Raw genomic sequence first — 19,789 nt, forward strand, 5'->3', positions numbered from 1 at the left:
TACTGCACAGCTCCATGTCAGTATGTAAATATACTTACTTCACAGCTCCATGTCAGTATGTAAATATACTTACTGCACAGCTCCATGTCAGTATGTAAATATACTTACTGCACAGCTCCATGTCAGTATGTAAATATACTGCACAGCTCCATGTCAGTATGTAAATATACTGCACAGCTCCATGCCGTCTCCAGGAATCCCTGACTGCCGCATGTAGTCACTAGTCACCTAACAGTGCAATGCTCCTGATTGGAGGGAAAGGAGGTTCTACAATCACACATAAAACCTCGGTGGACGCAAAACCACGTGACGCCGGGCGGTAACACGTGCACATTGTTTTGGTGAGTCTTTTAGGCTGGGGGCCGGACGTTAGAGCGGCAGTTGTTTGCGCATGCGCGCTCTATCTGCTGGGAAGGAGGCGGAATAATGCGAGGGCTGGTGTGTGGGGAGCGGCGCAAGTTCATGAACCTCTGATCGCCCCTCACATTCCCGGCCTGGCCAACCAGGAGCTCACCCTGCCGGCACAGCACCGAGTGGCCGCCAAGGAATCCGCTGATTCCAACATGTCGCAGACAGCGATGTCTGAAACGTACGGTATGGAGGCGGGGCCTGGGCTGAGAGGACCGGTGTCTGTGCGCAGTGCTGGGTGTACGGGTGTGAGATATGGAGCCAGGTAGCGCTGGGGTAGAAGTGACTGTGGAAGACCGCGGCCACGTTCTGGGGTGTAGATTCAGCATGGCAGTCCTGTGTAGACGGAGTATGCAGAATAGGTTAGCACTGTGTATATGTGCGACATTTCATAGCCATGTAGAAAATGTGATGTTCCGTGGGCTGCTTGGAACCCCCCCCCCTGTTGTCGATTGGGATCTTCCTCTCCCCCCCCCCCCCTGTTGTCGATTGGGACCTCCCTCCCCCCCTGTTGTCGATTGGGATCTCTTCACCCCACCCCCCCCCCCTCCCCTCCCCTCCCGTTGTCGATTGGGATCTCTTCACCCCCCCCCCCCTCCCCTCCCGTTGTCGATTGGGATCTCTTCACCCCCCCCCCCCCCTCCCCCTCCCGTTGTCGATTGGGATCTCTTCACCCCCCCCCCTCCCCTCCCGTTGTCGATTGGGATCTCTTCACCCCCCCCCCCCTCCCCTCCCGTTGTCGATTGGGATCTCTTCACCCCCCCCCCTCCCCTCCCGTTGTCGATTGGGATCTCTTCACCCCCCCCCCCTCCCCTCCCGTTGTCGATTGGGATCTCTTCACCCCCCCCCCCCTCCCCTCCGTTGTCGATTGGGATCTCTTCACCCCCCCCCCTCCCCTCCCGTTGTCGATTGGGATCTCTTCACCCCCCCCCCTCCCCCTCCCGTTGTCGATTGGGATCTCTTCACCCCCCCCCTCCCCTCCCGTTGTCGATTGGGATCTCTTCACCCCCCCCCCTCCCCTCCCGTTGTCGATTGGGATCTCTTCACCCCCCCCCCTCCCCTCCCGTTGTCGATTGGGATCTCTTCACCCCCCCCCTCCCCTCCCGTTGTCGATTGGGATCTCTTCACCCCCCCCCCTCCCCTCCCGTTGTCGATTGGGATCTCTTCACCCCCCCCCTCCCCTCCCGTTGTCGATTGGGATCTCTTCACCCCCCCCCCCTCCCCTCCCGTTGTCGATTGGGATCTCTTCACCCCCCCCCCTCCCCTCCCGTTGTCGAGTGGGATCTCTTCACCCTCCCCCCCTCCCCTCCCGTTGTCGAGTGGGATCTCTTTCACCCCCCTCCCGTTGTCGAGTGGGATCTCTTTCACCCCCCTCCCGTTGTCGAGTGGGATCTCTTTCACCCCCCTCCCGTTGTCGAGTGGGGATCTCTCCTCCCCCCCTAGCTAGTTAGAAACCGAGAGGAAATTAAATCCATTCTGGACCGACAATACAAGCGCCACAGGAATAGACTAAAAAGATTTATGTATGAATATGCGGACAAATGTGGCAGACCACTAGCTAGGTTATTACATCCGAGGGGGGACCCCAGTCACATCCCTACAATCAAAAAATCGGACGGCCTTTTGACTCAGAACCCAATCCACATAGCGGAGCAGTTTCAAAAATATTATAGTGACCTTTACGACCTAAGGGGCAAATTTGGGGATATGCCACAAGAAGCTTTGGAGACTAAAATAAATGATTACATACTTAAAATAGCCCTGCCGACTATACCCAATACTGAGGTTGAAAACCTAGAAGCAGACTTTACAGAGACAGAAGTGGCATCTATTATCAGGGATTCTCCTGATAATAGATGCCACTCAGGTGCCCAGTCCGGACGGGTTTACCCCTAAGTTCTATAAAATTTTTCAGACTCAGTTATCCCCGTTGATGACCAAAGTATTTAACTCCATATCTGAAAACTCCAGTGGGTAGCACAGTCTCTTGAAGCACACATGTGTTATCCCCAAACCGGGAAAGGACGACTTGCTGGTTACAAATTACAGACCCATCTCACTGATTAATTTAGATTTTAAATTTTTCTCTAAAGCACTTGCCAACAGACTTGCCCCGTCCCTGCCTGGGATAATACATACGGACCAGGTGGGATTCGTAAAAGGCCGGGAGGCACGGGACAACACCAACAAATTGTTCCTCCTGATGGCTCGGTCGAAGGCTCAGTCTCTCCCCATGTGTTTATTTTCAGTGGACGCGGAGAAGGCCTTTGACCGGGTCAGTTGGAGCTTTATGATGGCAGCCTTGAGACAGGTGGGTTTGGGTCAGAAATTTTTGGGTAGAATTGCGTCCCTGTATACGAGACCCTCAGCAAAAGTCAGGACAAATGGTTTTCTATCATTATCCTTTCTCGTCCACAATGGAACGAGACAGGGATGTCCACTGTCCCCCTCTTATACGTCATAGTCATGGAGCACCTTGCGGTTGCCCTGAGAAACAACACAAGCATCCACGGGATAGAGGCGGGGGGGGGGGGGGAGAACCGTAAGCTGGCTCTATTCGCGGATGACCTTCTCTTGTTCATTTCCCAACCACACATATCCTTCCCGTCCTTGCTCAAGGAGTTCGAAGAGTTTGGCAACTTCAAAGTAAATTTTTCCAAATCAGAGGCCATGAACGTGACTTTATCGGCAGAAGACTTTGCGAGAGTATCACAAAACTTCCCTTTTAAGTGGCAACCGTCAGTTTTAAAATATCTGGGAGTTATGGTACCTAGGGATCCAGCAAAAATTGTACATCACAATTTTTTCCCCTTATTAGAAAGGACAATCAGGGACTTAAAGAAATATGACAAAAAGAGATTGACGTGGTTTGGGCGTATAAACGCGATAAAAATGGATGTGTTACCGAGGTTCCTGTTTCAGACAATACCCATACAGCTACCGCTAAGTTACTTCTCCAAGATCCGGACAGCCTTGGCTGGGTTTGTCTGTGGGAACAGGAGACCCCGAACAGGAATTAAAACTCTGACCAGACACAAAAGTGACTGGGGGGGGGGGGGGTCGGGGGCTCCTAAATTTTCAGTTATATTACAAGGCAGCTATCCTAACGAGATTACTGGACTGGCGTTTTCATGGTAATTCGAAACAATGGGTATTGATTGAAAAGGATATGCTGGGAACTCCCTTACATTTACTTCCATGGTTAAGGCCCCGTCACACTAAGCAACATCGCTAGCAACATCGCTGCTAACGAACAACTTTTGTGACGTTGCTAGCGATGTTGCTGTGTGTGACATCTAGCAACAACCTGGCCCCTGCTGTGAGGTCGTTGGTTGTTGCTGAATGTCCTGGGCCATTTTTTAGTTGTTGCTGTCCTGCTGCGAAGCACAGATCGCTGTGTGTGACAGCGAGACAGCAACAACTAAATGTGCAGGCAGCAGGAGCCGGCTTCTGCGGAGGCTGGTAACCACAGTAAACATTGGGTAACCAAGAAGCCCTCTCCTTGGTTACCCGATATTTACCTTTGTTACCAGCCTCCGCCGCTCTCACTGTCAGTGCCGGCTCCTGCTCTGTGCACATGTAGCTGCTGCAGCACACATCGGGTAATTAACCCGATGTGTGCTGTAACTAGGAGAGCAGGGAGCCAGCGCTCAGTGTGCGCTGCTCCCTGCTCTCTGCACGTGTAGCTCCGTGCGCTGGTAACCAAGGTAAATATCGGGTTGGTTACCCGATATTTACCTTAGTTACCAAGCTCAGCATCTTCCACGCGGCGCTGGGGGCTGGTCACTGGTTGCTGGTGGGATCGCTGGAGCGTCGCAGTGTGACATCTCACCAGCAACCTCCTAGCAACTTACCAGCGATCCCTATCGTTGTTGGGATCGCTGGTAAGTTGCTTAGTGTGACTGGACCTTTAGAGAAAGAAAGTAGGATCCAGATAGCGAAAGGAATGGAGTTCACGCGGACAGCGATGGGGATGTGGGATGGAGAGATAAAAAAGGGACCTCTCTCTCAGGAGCAGGGCCCACTTACCCCCGTATTCGGTAATAAGAAGTTCCCCCCCCCAGGACTCCACTCCCATAGATTCGGGGGATTTACTCGGGCGGATGATACTCGTTTTTGTCACATGCTCCAGGGACACACCCTACCAACTTATACTTCCATGCAGGCCACAGGGAAAGATTTCCTGGATGGAATATATGCAGTTGAAATCTTTCCTTTCGTACCCGGACAGGGAAAGAAGGATGAGGACACCCCCTACTCCTTTTGAGAAAGTATTTTTACAGGGGTCATCACCTGGACATGGCATCTCACTCATTTATAAAATGCTGAACCAGAGAAATAGGGTGGATAAACCTAACTTTGTCTGTAGGTGGGGAGAGGAACTGGGAGAGGATATTCCAGAGGACGATTGGAGCAGAGCGCACCTGTGGACCCACAAGCTTTCCTTGGCGTGCGCCGCTCAAGAGAAAAGTTATAAAATTCTCTCAAGGTGGTACCATAACCCGACTAAATTACATGCTATATTTCCCTCTGTGTCTGATGTGTGCTGGAGGTGTGGCACAGACACCGGTACAATGCTACACATATGGTGGAGCTGTACTAAGCTGCAACCCTTTTGGGACTGTGTTCTACCTGTAAAAAAAGATAAGCAGAGGTGAAATAGAAAAGTCCCCCCAGGTTGCCCTTCTTTCTATGCTCCCAGGAGCTATTAAAACACAAAAAGGGACATGTTGCGATTTTGCCTGGCGGCTGCCCGTATGGTTATCCCACGATTTTGGAAACAGACTAGATGCCCTACGGTGCTGGATTGGTTGGAGGAGATGACAAACCTCCAGAGAATGGAGGAGCTGACAGCAGAAATAAATGGGAAGACAGAAAAATTTACTACAGTTTGGGGACCATGGATTATGTTCATGGAGTCCCCAGAGTTTGTGGAGAGTTTGGCGAGCTTTTTGAACTGAGAAACAGTGGGAGTCTCATTCCTCCACCCCCCCCCTTTTTTTCTTTTCTTGCTTCCCCCCCCCCTCCCCCTTCTCTCTAATTTCCTCTTCTTTATGCTTGTATCTTTCCTCTTCTTTCTTTCTTTTCTGAACATTAATCTGCATTTTTCTAGTTTCATTTTTTATATGAAAAGATTTATCAATAATTCATAAGACAATAGACATACAAGGAGAATGAGTATATTAGGATACGGGAAGTCAAAAGAAGTGGGAATTCTGACCTATAATTTATAAGTGGTTGTATGGTAATAGCACAAAGATAATTTGAAGAATTCCAAGAAAGTTAGTAATGTAACAATTTCTGGATGTTATCCCGGCATTGAGAAAATTATGTTTATGTATTGCAATTGCACAAATGATATGTTTGTATGTTGACAACAGTTTCATCAATAAAACAGATTTTAAATAATGCAGCCCCCCCCCAGTCCTCCATGTATAATAATTACCCAGCCTCCCCAGGCGTCTATGTATAATATAGCAGCCAGCCTCTCCAGGCCTCCATGTATAATATAGCAGCCAGCCTCTCCAGGCCTCCATGTATAATAATGCAGCTAGCCTCTCCAGGCCTCCATGTATAATAATGTAGCCAGCCTCCCCAGGCCTCCATGTATAATAATGTAGCCAGCCTCCCCAGGCCTCCATGTATAATAATGTAGCCAGCCTCCCCAGGCCTCCATGTATAATAATGTAGCCAGCCTCCCCAGGCCTCCATGTATAATAATGTAGCCAGCCTCCCCAGGCCTCCATGTATAATAATGTAGCCAGCCTCCCCAGGCCTCCATGTATAATAATGTAGCCAGCCTCCCCAGGCCTCCATGTATTAATAATGTAGCCAGCCTCCCCAGGCCTCCATGTATTAATAATGTAGCCAGCCTCCCCAGGCCTCCATGTATTAATAATGTAGCCAGCCTCCCCAGGCCTCCATGTATTAATAATGTAGCCAGCCTCCCCAGGCCTCCATGTATTAATAATGTAGCCAGCCTCCCCAGGCCTCCATGTATTAATAATGTAGCCAGCCTCCCCAGGCCTCCATGTATTAATAATGTAGCCAGCCTCCCCAGGCCTCCATGTATTAATAATGTAGCCAGCCTCCCCAGGCCTCCATGTATTAATAATGTAGCCAGCCTCCCCAGGCCTCCATGTATTAATAATGTAGCCAGCCTCCCCAGGCCTCCATGTATTAATAATGTAGCCAGCCTCCCCAGGCCTCCATGTATTAATAATGTAGCCAGCCTCCCCAGGCCTCCATGTATTAATAATGTAGCCAGCCTCCCCAGGCCTCCATGTATTAATAATGTAGCCAGCCTCCCCAGGCCTCCATGTATTAATGATGTAGCCAGCCTCCCCAGGCCTCCATGTATAATAATGCAGCCTCTCCAGGCATCCATGTATAATAATGCAGCCTCTCCAGGCCTCCATGTATAATAATGCAGCCTTCCCAAGCCTCTGGCCACCGTATACTCACTAATTTATATTAAAAAAAAACAAACAAGTACTCACCCTCGCTCTTCCTTCCACCGCTGCTCTGTCTTCACGTCTCCTCGTTCCACTGTTGCCGTCCTCACCTCTCCTCGTTTCCCAGCCACTGCTCTGTCCTCACCGCTCTCCTCTTCCACCGCTGCTCGTCCTCCCCTCTCGGCGTCCTGCGCTCTGCGTCCTCCCGTCCTGCGCTCTGCGTCCTCCCGTCCTGCGCTCTGCGTCCTCCCGTCCTGCGCTCTGCGTCCTGCGCTCTGCGTCCTCCCGTCCTGCGCTCTGCGTCCTCCCGTCCTGCGCTCTGCGTCCTCCCGTCCTGCGCTCTGTGCACTCAGCACAGCAGTTGCATGGAAGTGACGTCACCGCGCAGGAACAGGGGGAGAATGATGATGCATAGTGCGGCACCGGTCGCGCTATGCTTCATCATTATATTGTGTGCGGTGACGGGGGAGCCGACGCAGCTGCTGACACCAGGCAGGGGTCCCCAGTTCTGCCACTGACACCAGGCAGGGGGGCCTGGTGTCGGCGGCGCCGGGTCATATAGCCGCCACGTGGTCTATGACAGATCAGAGCAGCTCCTCTGTCACTGACAGGAGCTGGCTGCTGATCCGCCTGGCGGTCGCCGGGCCCCTATCCTCCCGGGCCCGGTCGCAATGGCGACCGCTGCGACCGCGGTAGTTTTACGCCCCTGGTGCTGATGCTGCAGCTGCTGCCTCTGGACAACACAGTCCCACATCCAGGGCAGACCAACCCCGCTCTCCTTTTTTCCGAGTGTAGATAACTCCGTCACCGGGGTACAGATCTCCTCAAGGGAGATGGGCTTCCACATCCCACCGGGACACAAACCCCCACCCCTTATTCAGGCCAAACTTGGAGACAGTACCTTTGTGGAGCTCTCCCTGGGTCGATGAATTAGCCCGCCGTAGGCGCTCCTTGGTTGCCAGATTCCTCTGTTCCACCTCCGCCAGCCGAGCACATTGCTTACTTTAGGGGCTAGCTGGACAAGGGTGGCCCGACGGTATTCCTCCACGTCTACGTCCACAAACATGGATTCCCCCATTGCATCGGCAGAGTAGGGGCAGTAGGACTTCTCCCACAGCAGTCGCGGGTGGGTGTCCTCCGGTTGTCCGGTATGAGCCTCAGCTCCAAGTTCTCCACATGCTCCCCATTCAGAGGCAACAGGTTCTCCCCGGTTCCAGCGGATCGGAAAACCTCTGATGTGGTGGCGTCCTGTAAACCCACCGCTGTAGTGACCCACTACTTTGATCCGACCCTGGCCCGGTCCCCATTGGGGAGGGCAACCCAGTGTTACTGCATGTAGGTGTAAGTGGAGACTGGCATCGACCTTCCCTGGACCCGGGATAAGTACTACACCCTAATGGGGGTGCAGTACCCTGTGGCACCTGAAGCCGCAGGGGCGCCACAATTATATTGTGTTAGCTGTGAATCAGTACACAATGCTGACCAGAACTGCGGGGGAAAACGAAGACAGGTGAGGATTTTTTATTTTTTTTTTTTTTTTTTTTTTTAGATCACCACTAGAGTTTTCTTTTTGTTTTTTTTTGTTTTTTAAATTTCTTATTGCACCGCTGAAGTGGTACTTTAAATCTAAGGCTATGTGCGCACGTTGCGAACAGTCACTGCAGAATTTTCTGCAGCGATCTGAAGAGCACACGTGCGCTTTAAATCGCTGCAGAAATGTCCGTAGTGAAAAAAAAAAAAGCCGATTCCATGCGCTCTGCCTGCAGCTCCTGCCATTGACAGAGCAGGAGCTGCCGGCAAAGCGCACGGAAGTGACATGTCACTTCTTAGAACGCAGCGCTTCGGCAGTAGCCGAAGCGCTGCGCTCTAAAACGCCACGTGCGCACGGCCCCTGCACAATCTCCATAGATTATGCAGGGGACACAGGACGCATGCAGTTACGCTGCGCTACAAAGCGCAGCGTAACTGCATGAATTACGCACACGTGCGCACACAGCCTTAGTCCCCTGTGCCCTGTCCGATACTCGCCTTCCACAAGCTTCATCTCTTTCCAGTGGCGCTCCTGTCAGTCTGCTCTGAAAAGTGACTAGCTGGGAGCTCCAGTGTTTCATGGAGCATGCTGGAAGGCACAACTTGGTGCATCTCTGAGAGCCTCGTTCTGCATCTCATAGAGTTGCATTGAGTGTGTGTGACGTAGCGCCTTACTTCCGGCTAGTAAGAAGTTACGGGCACAAGATGGTGCCTCGGCACCAGAGCGGCGTCATTAAAGTATGAAAATGCCGCAAGGTGGGGGGCTTACATTTCAAGCACCAGTACAGTGGTTAAAAATACAAAACTCTGTAGTGGTTTTTTAAATACATTATTTTGTGTGGGCCATGTGAGGGTTGACACTGGGACTTATTTCTCCGTGGGGGGCTGCATGGGGACATTATTCTTGGTGGAGGGCTGCGTGGGCACATTGTACTGTGTGGGTACTTTATATTGAGTGGGGGAGATGCTGATCAAGGTACAAGGGCTGAATTTTAGGAGCAGTATCATTTCTAAACTTTATAAAAAGGAGGAAATAAGATCTTGATTTAGGAGCTACTGATAGGAATACGCGTCGTAACATGAAATAACAGTAACAACATTAAGTGATCCAATTTTCCAAAATTGCATTAAAACCAGTATGTTTTACTGTAGGCTTTGGAAATGGCAACAAAAAAACTAGCACAATTGCATTGTATGAACATGTCCGAAAGCTGCCACCGCAGAACACAGGACTCACCCAGTGTCTCTTCCAGCAGCATCTCACACAGTGGTTAACGCATGGGGTGTGAAGTCTTTACTGACAGACAGGTAGTCCTTATACTGCGGTGTTCAGCTGATGAATAGAAACTTGAGGAAAATGACAAAGCCAGCGAGGATTACTTACCTGATCAATATGCCAGCGCCCTCCTCCGCTCCTGGTTTACTTGCTGCAGCGATGGCATACAGGGCCACCCACGTGACAGTTGGAGCTAGTCTTTGGTCTCAGAATGGTACGGCACAAGACTACTGCAGCTACGGATTGATGCAGCCAGTAGTGATGTGTAATCCGGCTCTTTTTGGTGGTCCGGTTCCCATGGCGCCGCTCACCAAAAAGAACCGGCTCTTTCGGATCGTTCATGGCAGCCTATTAAATGTGTTCATCCCAAGTGAACACACATTTAAGATTATATTAACGCCGCCAAAACCCTGCCCACTATCAGCTAAACCCCACCCACTTACAACCGGACAATTAAATTGTTGTGTGGGTGGGGTTACTTCTACTGAACACCGGACTTTTACTCCCAGTGAGAGACGTTAAGAGAATTTAGTGGCTTTCACTGGGGATCCGGCTCTTGTCAGTCAGGGATCTTTGTGTCAGATGAGGCCAGCAGGTGGGTAGACGGGTATGTCACTAATGTAGCAAAGTAGGTAAACACCGATGCCAAGCAGTGGCAGACTTATTAGAGGTGCTACCATTTTTGGGTTATTTTATGGCTTTATTTAGCCTTTTGTTTTTCAGTCTCAGTCCTTTTAACAGTTTGTGCACAGCACACAGTGTCTTATAAATGCCCACATACCCACACAGTTTGCCAGGATAAAGTGCTTCAGGAAAACTCTAATGGTGTTTTGGTTTTTTTTTTTACATGCTGCATACTCTACAATCATGGTTGATAGTGTTGGCACCCTTGAAATTGCGTTAGAAAATACATTTTCTCTTAAATCTATTTCAATTACACATGTTTTGTACACATTTTTATTTCCTTTGTGTGTTGGAGTAACACACACACGCGCACGACACAATTTCACACAAAACTCCAACAATTGGTTGGGCAAAATTGTTGACACCCTCAACTTTATATTTGGTTGCACATGCTTTGGAATAAACTGCAATCAATTGCTTCCCATAACCATCATCAAGCTTCTTATATCTCTCTCCTGGAATTTTGGAGCACTGTTATTTTCCAAACTGCTCCATGCCTCATATTTGAAGGGTACCTTCTCCCAACAGCAATTTTAAGATCTCTCCACAAGTATTCAATGGGATTTTGATCCGGACTCATTGCTGCCACTTTAGAACTCCAGCCATTTCTGCATGCCTCCTGGGGTATGTTTGAGGTCATTGTCCTGCTGGAAGATTCATGACCTAAAACACAAACCCAGCTTTCTGACACTGGGCACTACATTGCCACCCAAAATTCTTTGGTAATCTTCTGTTTTCATGATGCCTTGTACACAGTCAAGGCACCCAGTGCCAGAGGCATCAAAACAACCCCAAAAATTCTTTGAACATCCACCATATATGACTGTAGGTACTGTTCTTTTCTTTGTAGGCCTCAATTCGTTTTTGGTAAAACAGTAGAATGATGTGATTTACCAAAAAGCTCTATCTTAGTCTAATCTGTCCACAAGACCCTTTCCCAGAAGGATTTTGGCTTACGTACATTTTGGTAAACTGCAGTCTAGCATTTTTATGTCTCCATTTCAGCAGTGGGGTCCTCCTGGGTCTACTGCCATTGATAAGGCCTTAATTTAGGTTGATGCCATTTAGTCGTTCATCCCTCTTAAACTGTCTGCAGTCCAAATTATGAGTCACTTGTGGTAGCATGCATAACCACACTCTTTCACACACACCAGAGAGACGTACTCGGATATGAATAGAAAGTAAGACTCCTTTATTCCGGAAGTTTGTACAGGTATATATAACCGGCTTATTGGCTAGGTGCCAAGAATACGTAACACGTCTCCTATTGGATAAAGTAGAACAGCTTATTCTGTGATATACAATTTACTGTAATGTGCTTGGTTCCTCATTTATATTAAGCAATGTCAGCATGATTCACTGGTCACAAGAATAGCCCAGACTGTCTGTCTGAGTCTTAAGCCAAGAGATATGTGGGGTACAGTTCAAACACCATCTTAAATCCTGTTCTTTATGGATATCTCCATGTAACAATGATATACTCATAATAATTCATAATCTTGTCCATAACAGTCCCCCCTTTGGAGATAGCCAAAAAGTCTTGCCTTACTTTTCCCGAGTCTATTGATCTGTCCTAATGTCGATGGTTACCTCACTCACATACGAGATAACCCATCCCTTGTGGATGAATCTCCCCATCCAACAGACTATGCATAGGAAGCCAGATCCTGACCGTATTCTCTAGACTGTCCTCATGGCTATATTCTGCTGGCACACGTTATTCAGGAAGGGGTAACGTGGCAGTAGTCCTCTAATGGGCTAATATTTATCAGGGTTGGTTTCTCTGAGTCTCAAGCTCCTCAGTCCTCAGGCGGTAATGGTGGGACATCATCAAAGGTGGGATGCACAGTCGTCTTCTAGTCCACATGCTTGGATATCATCGTCCTGGCACAAAGTATCGGGTAGAAGAGGGAAGACAGCCATCTCCTGGTCTCAGGCAGGTCCGACATCTCTTTGTAGTGGAATGCATGGATCTTCGAAAGAAAAAGAGTGAGAGGAGCGAGAGAAAGAGAGAGAGATTGAGAAGAGAGGAAGAGAGAGAAAGATTGAGAAAAGAGAGAGGAAAAGGAGAGAGAGAAAAGGAAAAGAGAGGAAAATCTAGATCTGGTTGGATCTGGAGGAGAAAACTCAAAAACGTATATTAGGCAAATGTTTAAACAAACAACAAGCTTAGTTGAAGTATCTGGCGCTACTTCTAAACAGGATTTCATACGGTCTCAACCTAGTGGTCCCTGCTGGGGTGTGTCTGACACTGAACAATTCAAGGGGAAGACTCTCATGCCCTTTCCTTCTACACTGCCCCATCCTCCCAACGTTCCCTCTATTCTGTGGCTGGTATGGGGTGTGTAGAGTCAGTTCTGTGTCTAAGGCCTGCCATATCTCTTTGGCTGGCAGTGAAAGCAGGTCACTAGCCACTTTCCATGGTCTCCGGGAGCCCACAGCTGCACCCTATCCCAGTCCTCTTCTTCTTCTGAGACTTGCTCTTGTAGGGTCAGGACAACGTTTTCTCAAGACTTTCCTTCTTTCCTTTCTTCTTCACATCGGGGTCACTCAAAAAGCACAGATTGACTGTTTCTTTGGTAAGTGGTCTTGGGGCTTCTTTGGATGTTCTGTCAGTGAGGGCACTTCTTACTGCTTCCCTTGACTCCTCCAATGTAGGCCTCAACCCTGCTCACCGCGACTGTCTGGCAATAGCAAAGCTTCCATCCGTTCTTCTATGGCCTCATGGCGGTTTACAGTTCCATTGGCAGTGATCAAGTCTCTTGTCCTCCACAGAGTAGATGCTGGCTGCCATCTTGCAGGCTTCAGCGAGAGCACATACATCTTCTTCTTCACAGACAGGCATGCGGGTAGCGGCTGCTTTATCAGCACAGCGTCTTCTGCTACCAGCACCATACCCATGTGGAACCGTCTTCTTGATGCACATCTTGATCCATCCGCAAAGGGGTTAAGTCAGGGTCCAAAGGTGTATCCGTCACTGTATCGAATCCAGAGTTTCAGCTATGCCAGAGTCGACTACCTCTTCCACCAAGGTGTCAGAGGTGGGACACTCCCCCCTTGGAAGAGGGAGAAGTTCAGCAGGATTAAGGACCGCACACCGGGAGATGGTGACTGTGTCAGGGAGCAGTGATGTCATACGGGCACTGATCTTCAACTGGTGCTTTCGGTAGGTGTTCAATCTGGCTGAGTAGTGTTCAAAGGGCTGCTGTCCCTTAGATGTCCGGGGCTGCTGTCTTCCTCCATGGCAAACAGGTAGAATGACTTCTGGGCTGGAGATGACGTGATGATACTCTTCAGGTGACTGTGACTGTAGCTCAGGTGACTGTGACTGCTGCACATCTGTATGTGGGGTGATCTTGTAAGCTGCTAGATTCATCTCCATACGTCTTGCCATTTGGAGGAGGGTGTCTTGGTCCTTACCAGCTGTAGTTTACATGTGGGCTCTCGGAGACCTGATACAAAGGACTATACCCAGGTTTGTAAGAAAGAGCAATGGGTGTAACTTTGGGGTCAGGAGAACACTGAAATTCTAAAAACTAAGACTCCCTAAAACCTCGGGGAAAGAGAAAAGAGCATAAGGCTCTGTGCGCACTAGTGCGTTTTTCCCGCGGATTTGCCGCGGAAATTTCTTGAGAAATGTCTGCAATCTTTGTGCAGACATTTCCCAGCAAATTCTATGGTAAAAAAAAAAAAAAAACTGCGCACTGGTGCAGATTTTTCTCAAGAAATTTCCTTGAAGAATTTCTCGAGAAACTTTCTTGAGAAAATGAACATGTCCATTATTTCCGCAGGTACCCTGCGGATTTCGGCAGTACAGCCTGCAAAAATCCGCAGGGAACCACCCGCGGGAAAATCGCGGCTATTCCGCGGCAAATCCGCATGTGGATTTGGTGCGGATTTTTTCCGGAGGTCCGGAAATCTTTCACTCCCAGAAGTTTCTCAAGAAATTTTCTTGAGAAACTTCTCATTTCTAGTGCGCACAGAGCCTAAGAGTGTTTGGAAACTAGCAAGCAGCACCCCCTGACTACATCTACACAACTAGGAAAAAGCAGTGGAGCGTATCTACTCTACCTCTCCTGTGCTGACCCTGTAACTGGGGGCCCTGCACCCTCCCTCATCTCGACGGTAGACCTGATGGTGGTCAGGGTCGGGCCTCCAGCGTATCCCTCTCTCCTGTCAGACCCTGCAAACTAGGACACAAAGGATTACTAGAAAAATATTCACTGTCCACCAGGACTAATAGTGAGCAGTCCATATGGAGTGAAGGGAAAAGGTTTCCACAGGACTATCAGCAATAACCTCTGCTAAGGTTCATTAGTGGGAACACAATGGGGAACAACTGCATATATGACCAAAAACGGAGTGTGTGTTTCAGGTCCCTATATCCCCCCTCTGCAGTCCCTGCTATGTCAGCAATAAACAGAGCAGTGGCTGTAGCTGCTGAAACAAAAATGGGGAACTGGGTGTCGGCTGGACTAAAATGGCGTCTAAAGATGAACTATGTAGTGTCTGAGTTAAAACGTCCACTAAAGATAATTACCGATAAGAAACAGCCGCTAAAAGAGGAAGTAGGTGTTGGCTAAAAATGGCGTCTGAAGAGTCCTGAGAGGGAGTGACATGTATTGTGACATCTACATTCAGGAGGTATTCAATCTGTCACTGGGAATATGGATTATATAGGGACCCCTGGGCTGACCCTGTAACTAGGGACCCTGTGCTTGCCCTCATCTCGACGGTAGACCTGATGGTGGTCAGGGCCGAGCCTCCAGCGTATCCCTATCTCCTGTCAGCCCCTGCAATAATATCCCCATACCATACCCCACTGGGCAAAACACAGAGTGACAGAAAGAAATCTACATTTAGAACAGGAAATAATGGGGTGGGCTTACGTGGACACAGTGCTCCACAGACAGCACACAAGTCCACCCTATATATCAGCTTATGTTTCTTATTTTCACAGACAGGTAAAATACACATAGTGTAGTTGCTAGATTCAGAATTACTCATCAATTCTCATCTAATCTCTCCCCTTTGGGAGAATTCTCCATTTCAACATACTTGTGTCATTTACAATTAAACTTCACAGAACTTCATTCACAGGACTGAAATAGAATAATTAAGAAATAACGTTTGGAACACCATTCTATGTCTGAACTGGGTGCAAAAACCTAAAAAAACATCACTATGGGGAGATAAGGTATGCACACCAGTGACTATGTAAGGGGAATACATGGAATAGCAGAAACTGCTGTGTGAATACTGACATGAAAAATTCAATAGCTATATGTAAGGATGAAATGTGAAAAATGGAACCTGCATTACTGCCATGAATATATGAATAAAGAGAAATTTAGCTACTGAAGTGATCAATGCAATAGAGCCCCAACACTACGCCAAAGTATTTCTCTACGTTGGGGTCCCTAGCTTGTGTGTGTCCTCTCATGCAGTTAAAAAACTTACAGTGTATGGGAAGCTGAGACCCAGGCTATATATACGATGTGGATTGGCAATAGGTTTTTGCACCCAGTTCGGACTTAGAATGGTGTTCCAAACATTATTCCTATTTGTTAGTATTTTTTCGTTTGTGAACCCTCCCCAACCACACCTATTGCCAATCCATATCATACGCATAAATAGCCTGGGTCTCAGCTTCCCATACACGGTAAGTTTTTTAACTGCATGAGAGGACACACACAAGCTAGGGACCCCAACGTAGAGAAATACTTTGGCGTAGTGTTGGGGCTCTATTGCATTGATCACTTCAGTAGCTAAATTTCTCTTTATTCATATATTCATGGCAGTAATGCAGGTTCCATTTTTCACATTTCATCCTTACATATAGCTATTGAATTTTTCATGTCAGTATTCACACAGCAGTTTCTGCTATTCCATGTATTCCCCTTACATAGTCACTGGTGTGCATACCTTATCTCCCCATAGGACTGAAATAGAAACTAACACTTCCTTCTTTTTTTTTTTTTTTTTTTTCCCTATTTCAACCCTACGGTGTTATACACCAAAAACTGCGTACATTATACATAAAACATCTTCCAGTGTCACTTGGGTGATAGGGTGCGTGTACCTTAACTGTAAACCCGCAAACCTGGCTCCATTACTGGCCAGAAAGAATCCCCAGCTTTAATCTGGGTGAAAACATCTTTCAGGGAAAACTATATATGAGATATTATGTCAGGGAGAGAATTCACGATATACATACACCTCCATGAGAACGGTCTATCGAATACTCAATAATTCCGATTTAAGACCAAAGTTTAGGAGTCTTCCCCAATGTATTCAATTCTAGGTAAGAATACATTGACATCCACTAAAACAAGACCAGTGAGTATGCATACAACGTTCAACTCACTGCTTAGCAGGAAAACCGTACCAGGTAACAGTCTAACAGTCAGGGCTCTTTCACCCACTTTTTCCTTAACACTGCACCTGTACATAGACAACCCCCCCCCCTTTCAAATCTTCTATCCCCGAAGATCAGGTCCAAGGTATCAAACATCAATAATTGATGATTGATGATCAGTGTTCCTTCACAAGGACTGCAGCCTCTTGAGGCTTCCATGTCACATATTTAGGGCGTTGGGTCTGGGACTATCGGAATAATGGTGCGATGCCATGTGTGGCCTGACGTCCTCGAATAAGGACAGCACCTGTGGTTTACCTCTACTAGGGACAGTGTTGGTGGTGGGGTGGATCATTGTTAAATCATTGTCATCTTCCTGCCCCCCCTCGGTGTCTTCTGTTGCTCCAGCAACAAATAGGCCAGTGGCCTTGGGACTGAAGATGGCTGGAAAAGGGAACTAGGTGCGGCCCGACCTGAAATGACGTCTGGGCAGGCTAGGGAGGGCGTTTGGTGGGCAGGGGGACAACTACACAAGTCCAACCCTTTGGGGACGACTTATAAGGAGGGGGGCGTTGTTTCCTAATGGGCTTGGCCACTTCCTGAGGTGCCATTTTCTGAGCTGGTGCAATATAGAAATATCTACTATGCCAATTTTATCTTTCAAAATCCCTTGCTTATTTAACAAAACATCTTTCCATTCTTGCTCCTCTAATCTCCCTCTCTTTGCAGTGATCACTGAAGGAGCGACTTCATGTTTTTAATATACTTTTTACCTTTTTGTTCGCTTACTAATTCTCCTGTTAACTTGACAGGTGTGGACTGATTAGACCCCATATTCAAAGGGTAAACTCCCTAAACTAACACGTCAACCTGGATGTCTGATGCTCTACCGACTGAGCTAGCCACTTTCTCTCCTAGACCAGCGACTATACACATCCACAGAATACACAGAATTTCTACCTCAGTCCACAAACCACAACACAAATGGGTTGTCCTACCAGGAAGAAGTGTCACGCGGGTGATAGAAACTAAATTCACCCTCCCTATCTCTTACTTCATGTACTAGTAACCTCTGTTCACACTACATACACCTTCTTTGAACGGTCCGTCCAGAACATCAATAATACTGTTTAAAACCAAAGTCAAGGGATTCTGCCAATGTTACTCCTACCTAGGATCGCGGAGAACATCAAATTCCACCGGATACAGTCAGGGTCTTACCATGACGCTGTACCGGCCAAAACCAATCCCCCCTATCGTCTCCTCTCTGTGGAAGACGCACTAGGATACAGTCAGGGTGCTTACCGTAACTCGGTACCTAGCCTTCAGTCTTATCAATTACTGACTGTCCACCGGACATGTCACACACCAGTGTATACACTATATACATAAACAGTATAAACAGCATACTTTTCCAAGTACAGCTTCAGAGTTTGTTTTTGTTTTTTTTTTTTTTTTCCTCTTCACTCAAAGACAGCTCTCACTACATTACGTGACACTTCCTCTTTCTGGCAGCCATCAAGTACTCAATCTGCTGCAAATAGACAGACATCTCAACAGGTAGACACAGGTCAACACAATGACATAACAATAAGGACACTATATACACCATCCAGGTGGCTGATCTCACCTGCAGATATAACCATATATCTCCATATATCCAGCGTATATAACAACTTCCTCATTTTTCCCTGCAGTTCAGTCAGAGAAAAATAACATAGAACTTCTGCTTTTCTCCAACGAGCAGACAAAACCTCAAACCACATTACATTTCATGTGATTTACAATTACAATTACATAAATTACAGACAGCTTAAGGTGAACCTGACCACCTTGGTGTGAGATCTCTTAGGACGGCTTATCTCATGCGAGATGGCAGTCATTAGGTGTCTAGACTGGGACAGCCCAACCCCCCCTTCGAAATGCAAGTACACGCAGGAGGTTTGCAAGGTGAGATTATACAAATTTTCTCACCTGCATTTGGAGTGCGCAATTCTCCACCTCTCGCGTAGTTGCCTTTCGACTGAAGGTGTCAGCATGGCCGTCCGCCATCCAGAGCTCCGTCCTAAGGTTCGTTGGGCGCCAAATGATAAGGCCTTAATTTAGGTTGATGCCATTTAGTCGTGCATCCCTCTTAAACTGTCTGCAGTCCAAATTATGAGTCACTTGTGGTAGCATGCATAACCACACTCTTTCACACACACCAGAGAGACGTACTCGGATATGAATAGAAAGTAAGACTCCTTTATTCCGGAAGTTTGTACAGGTATATATAACCGGCTTATTGGCTAGGTGCCAAGAATACGTAACACGTCTCCTATTGGATAAAGTAGAACAGCTTATTCTGTGATATACAATTTACTGTAATGTGCTTGGTTCCTCATTTATATTCAGCAATGTCAGCATGATTCACTGGTCACAAGAATAGCCCAGACTGTCTGTCTGAGTCTTAAGCCAAGAGATATGTGGGGTACAGTTCAAACACCATCTTAAATCCTGTTCTTTATGGATATCTCCATGTAACAATGACATACTCATAATAATTCATAATCTTGTCCATAACACCATAACATTACATTTCATTCAAATGTCGATGGATAGTTCATGCTGACAATGATGCACACTGAATCTGCAGGATGGCTTGTACTTCTTTGAAACTTGATTGAGGCTGCTTAGCCACCATTCAGACTCTTATGTTGCAACCTTTCATGGTGTTTTTTTTTTTGTTTTGTTTTTTTGCCGTTCACGTCCAGTGAGATTTGCTACAGTGCCATGGGTTGTAAACTTCTTGATTTTATATTGCTTACCGTAGAAAAGAAACATCAAGATCTCTGGAGTTGGACTTATAACCTTGAGCAAAAAAAGAGATGATCATGATTAAGAGCTTTACTTTGCATGAAGCGCGTTAACGTTTCCTTGCTCTCTACATGCCCTAATACAGTGATGGCGAACCTGTGGCACTCCAGCTGTTGCAAAACTACAATTCCCATCATGTCTTCACAGCCAAAGCTTTTGCTTTGAATGGCCAGGCATGATGGGAATTGTAGTTTTGCAACAGCTGGAGTGCCACAGGTTCGC

At 47.6% G+C, this 19,789-nt stretch overlaps 1 protein-coding gene across 5 annotated transcripts in view; it reads left to right on the top strand.

Moving 5' to 3' along the window:
- Nucleotides 1-395: 395 nt before the first annotated feature.
- Nucleotides 396-19,789, top strand: part of LOC142296298 (ras-related protein Rab-4A) — a 176,540-nt gene continuing 157,146 nt past the window's right edge. For all 5 annotated transcript variants that reach the window (XR_012751617.1, XM_075339710.1, XM_075339712.1 and 2 more), the window contains exon 1: nt 396-594. Coding sequence is in view for 4 of the 5 variants with exons in the window: in XM_075339710.1 (XP_075195825.1) it covers nt 564-594 (31 nt within the window). In the remaining variant the exon portion in view is untranslated. The remainder of the gene's footprint in view (nt 595-19,789) is intronic.

Source organism: Anomaloglossus baeobatrachus, chromosome 3, assembly GCF_048569485.1.
Source record: "Anomaloglossus baeobatrachus isolate aAnoBae1 chromosome 3, aAnoBae1.hap1, whole genome shotgun sequence".
NCBI lineage: Eukaryota > Metazoa > Chordata > Amphibia > Anura > Aromobatidae > Anomaloglossus > Anomaloglossus baeobatrachus.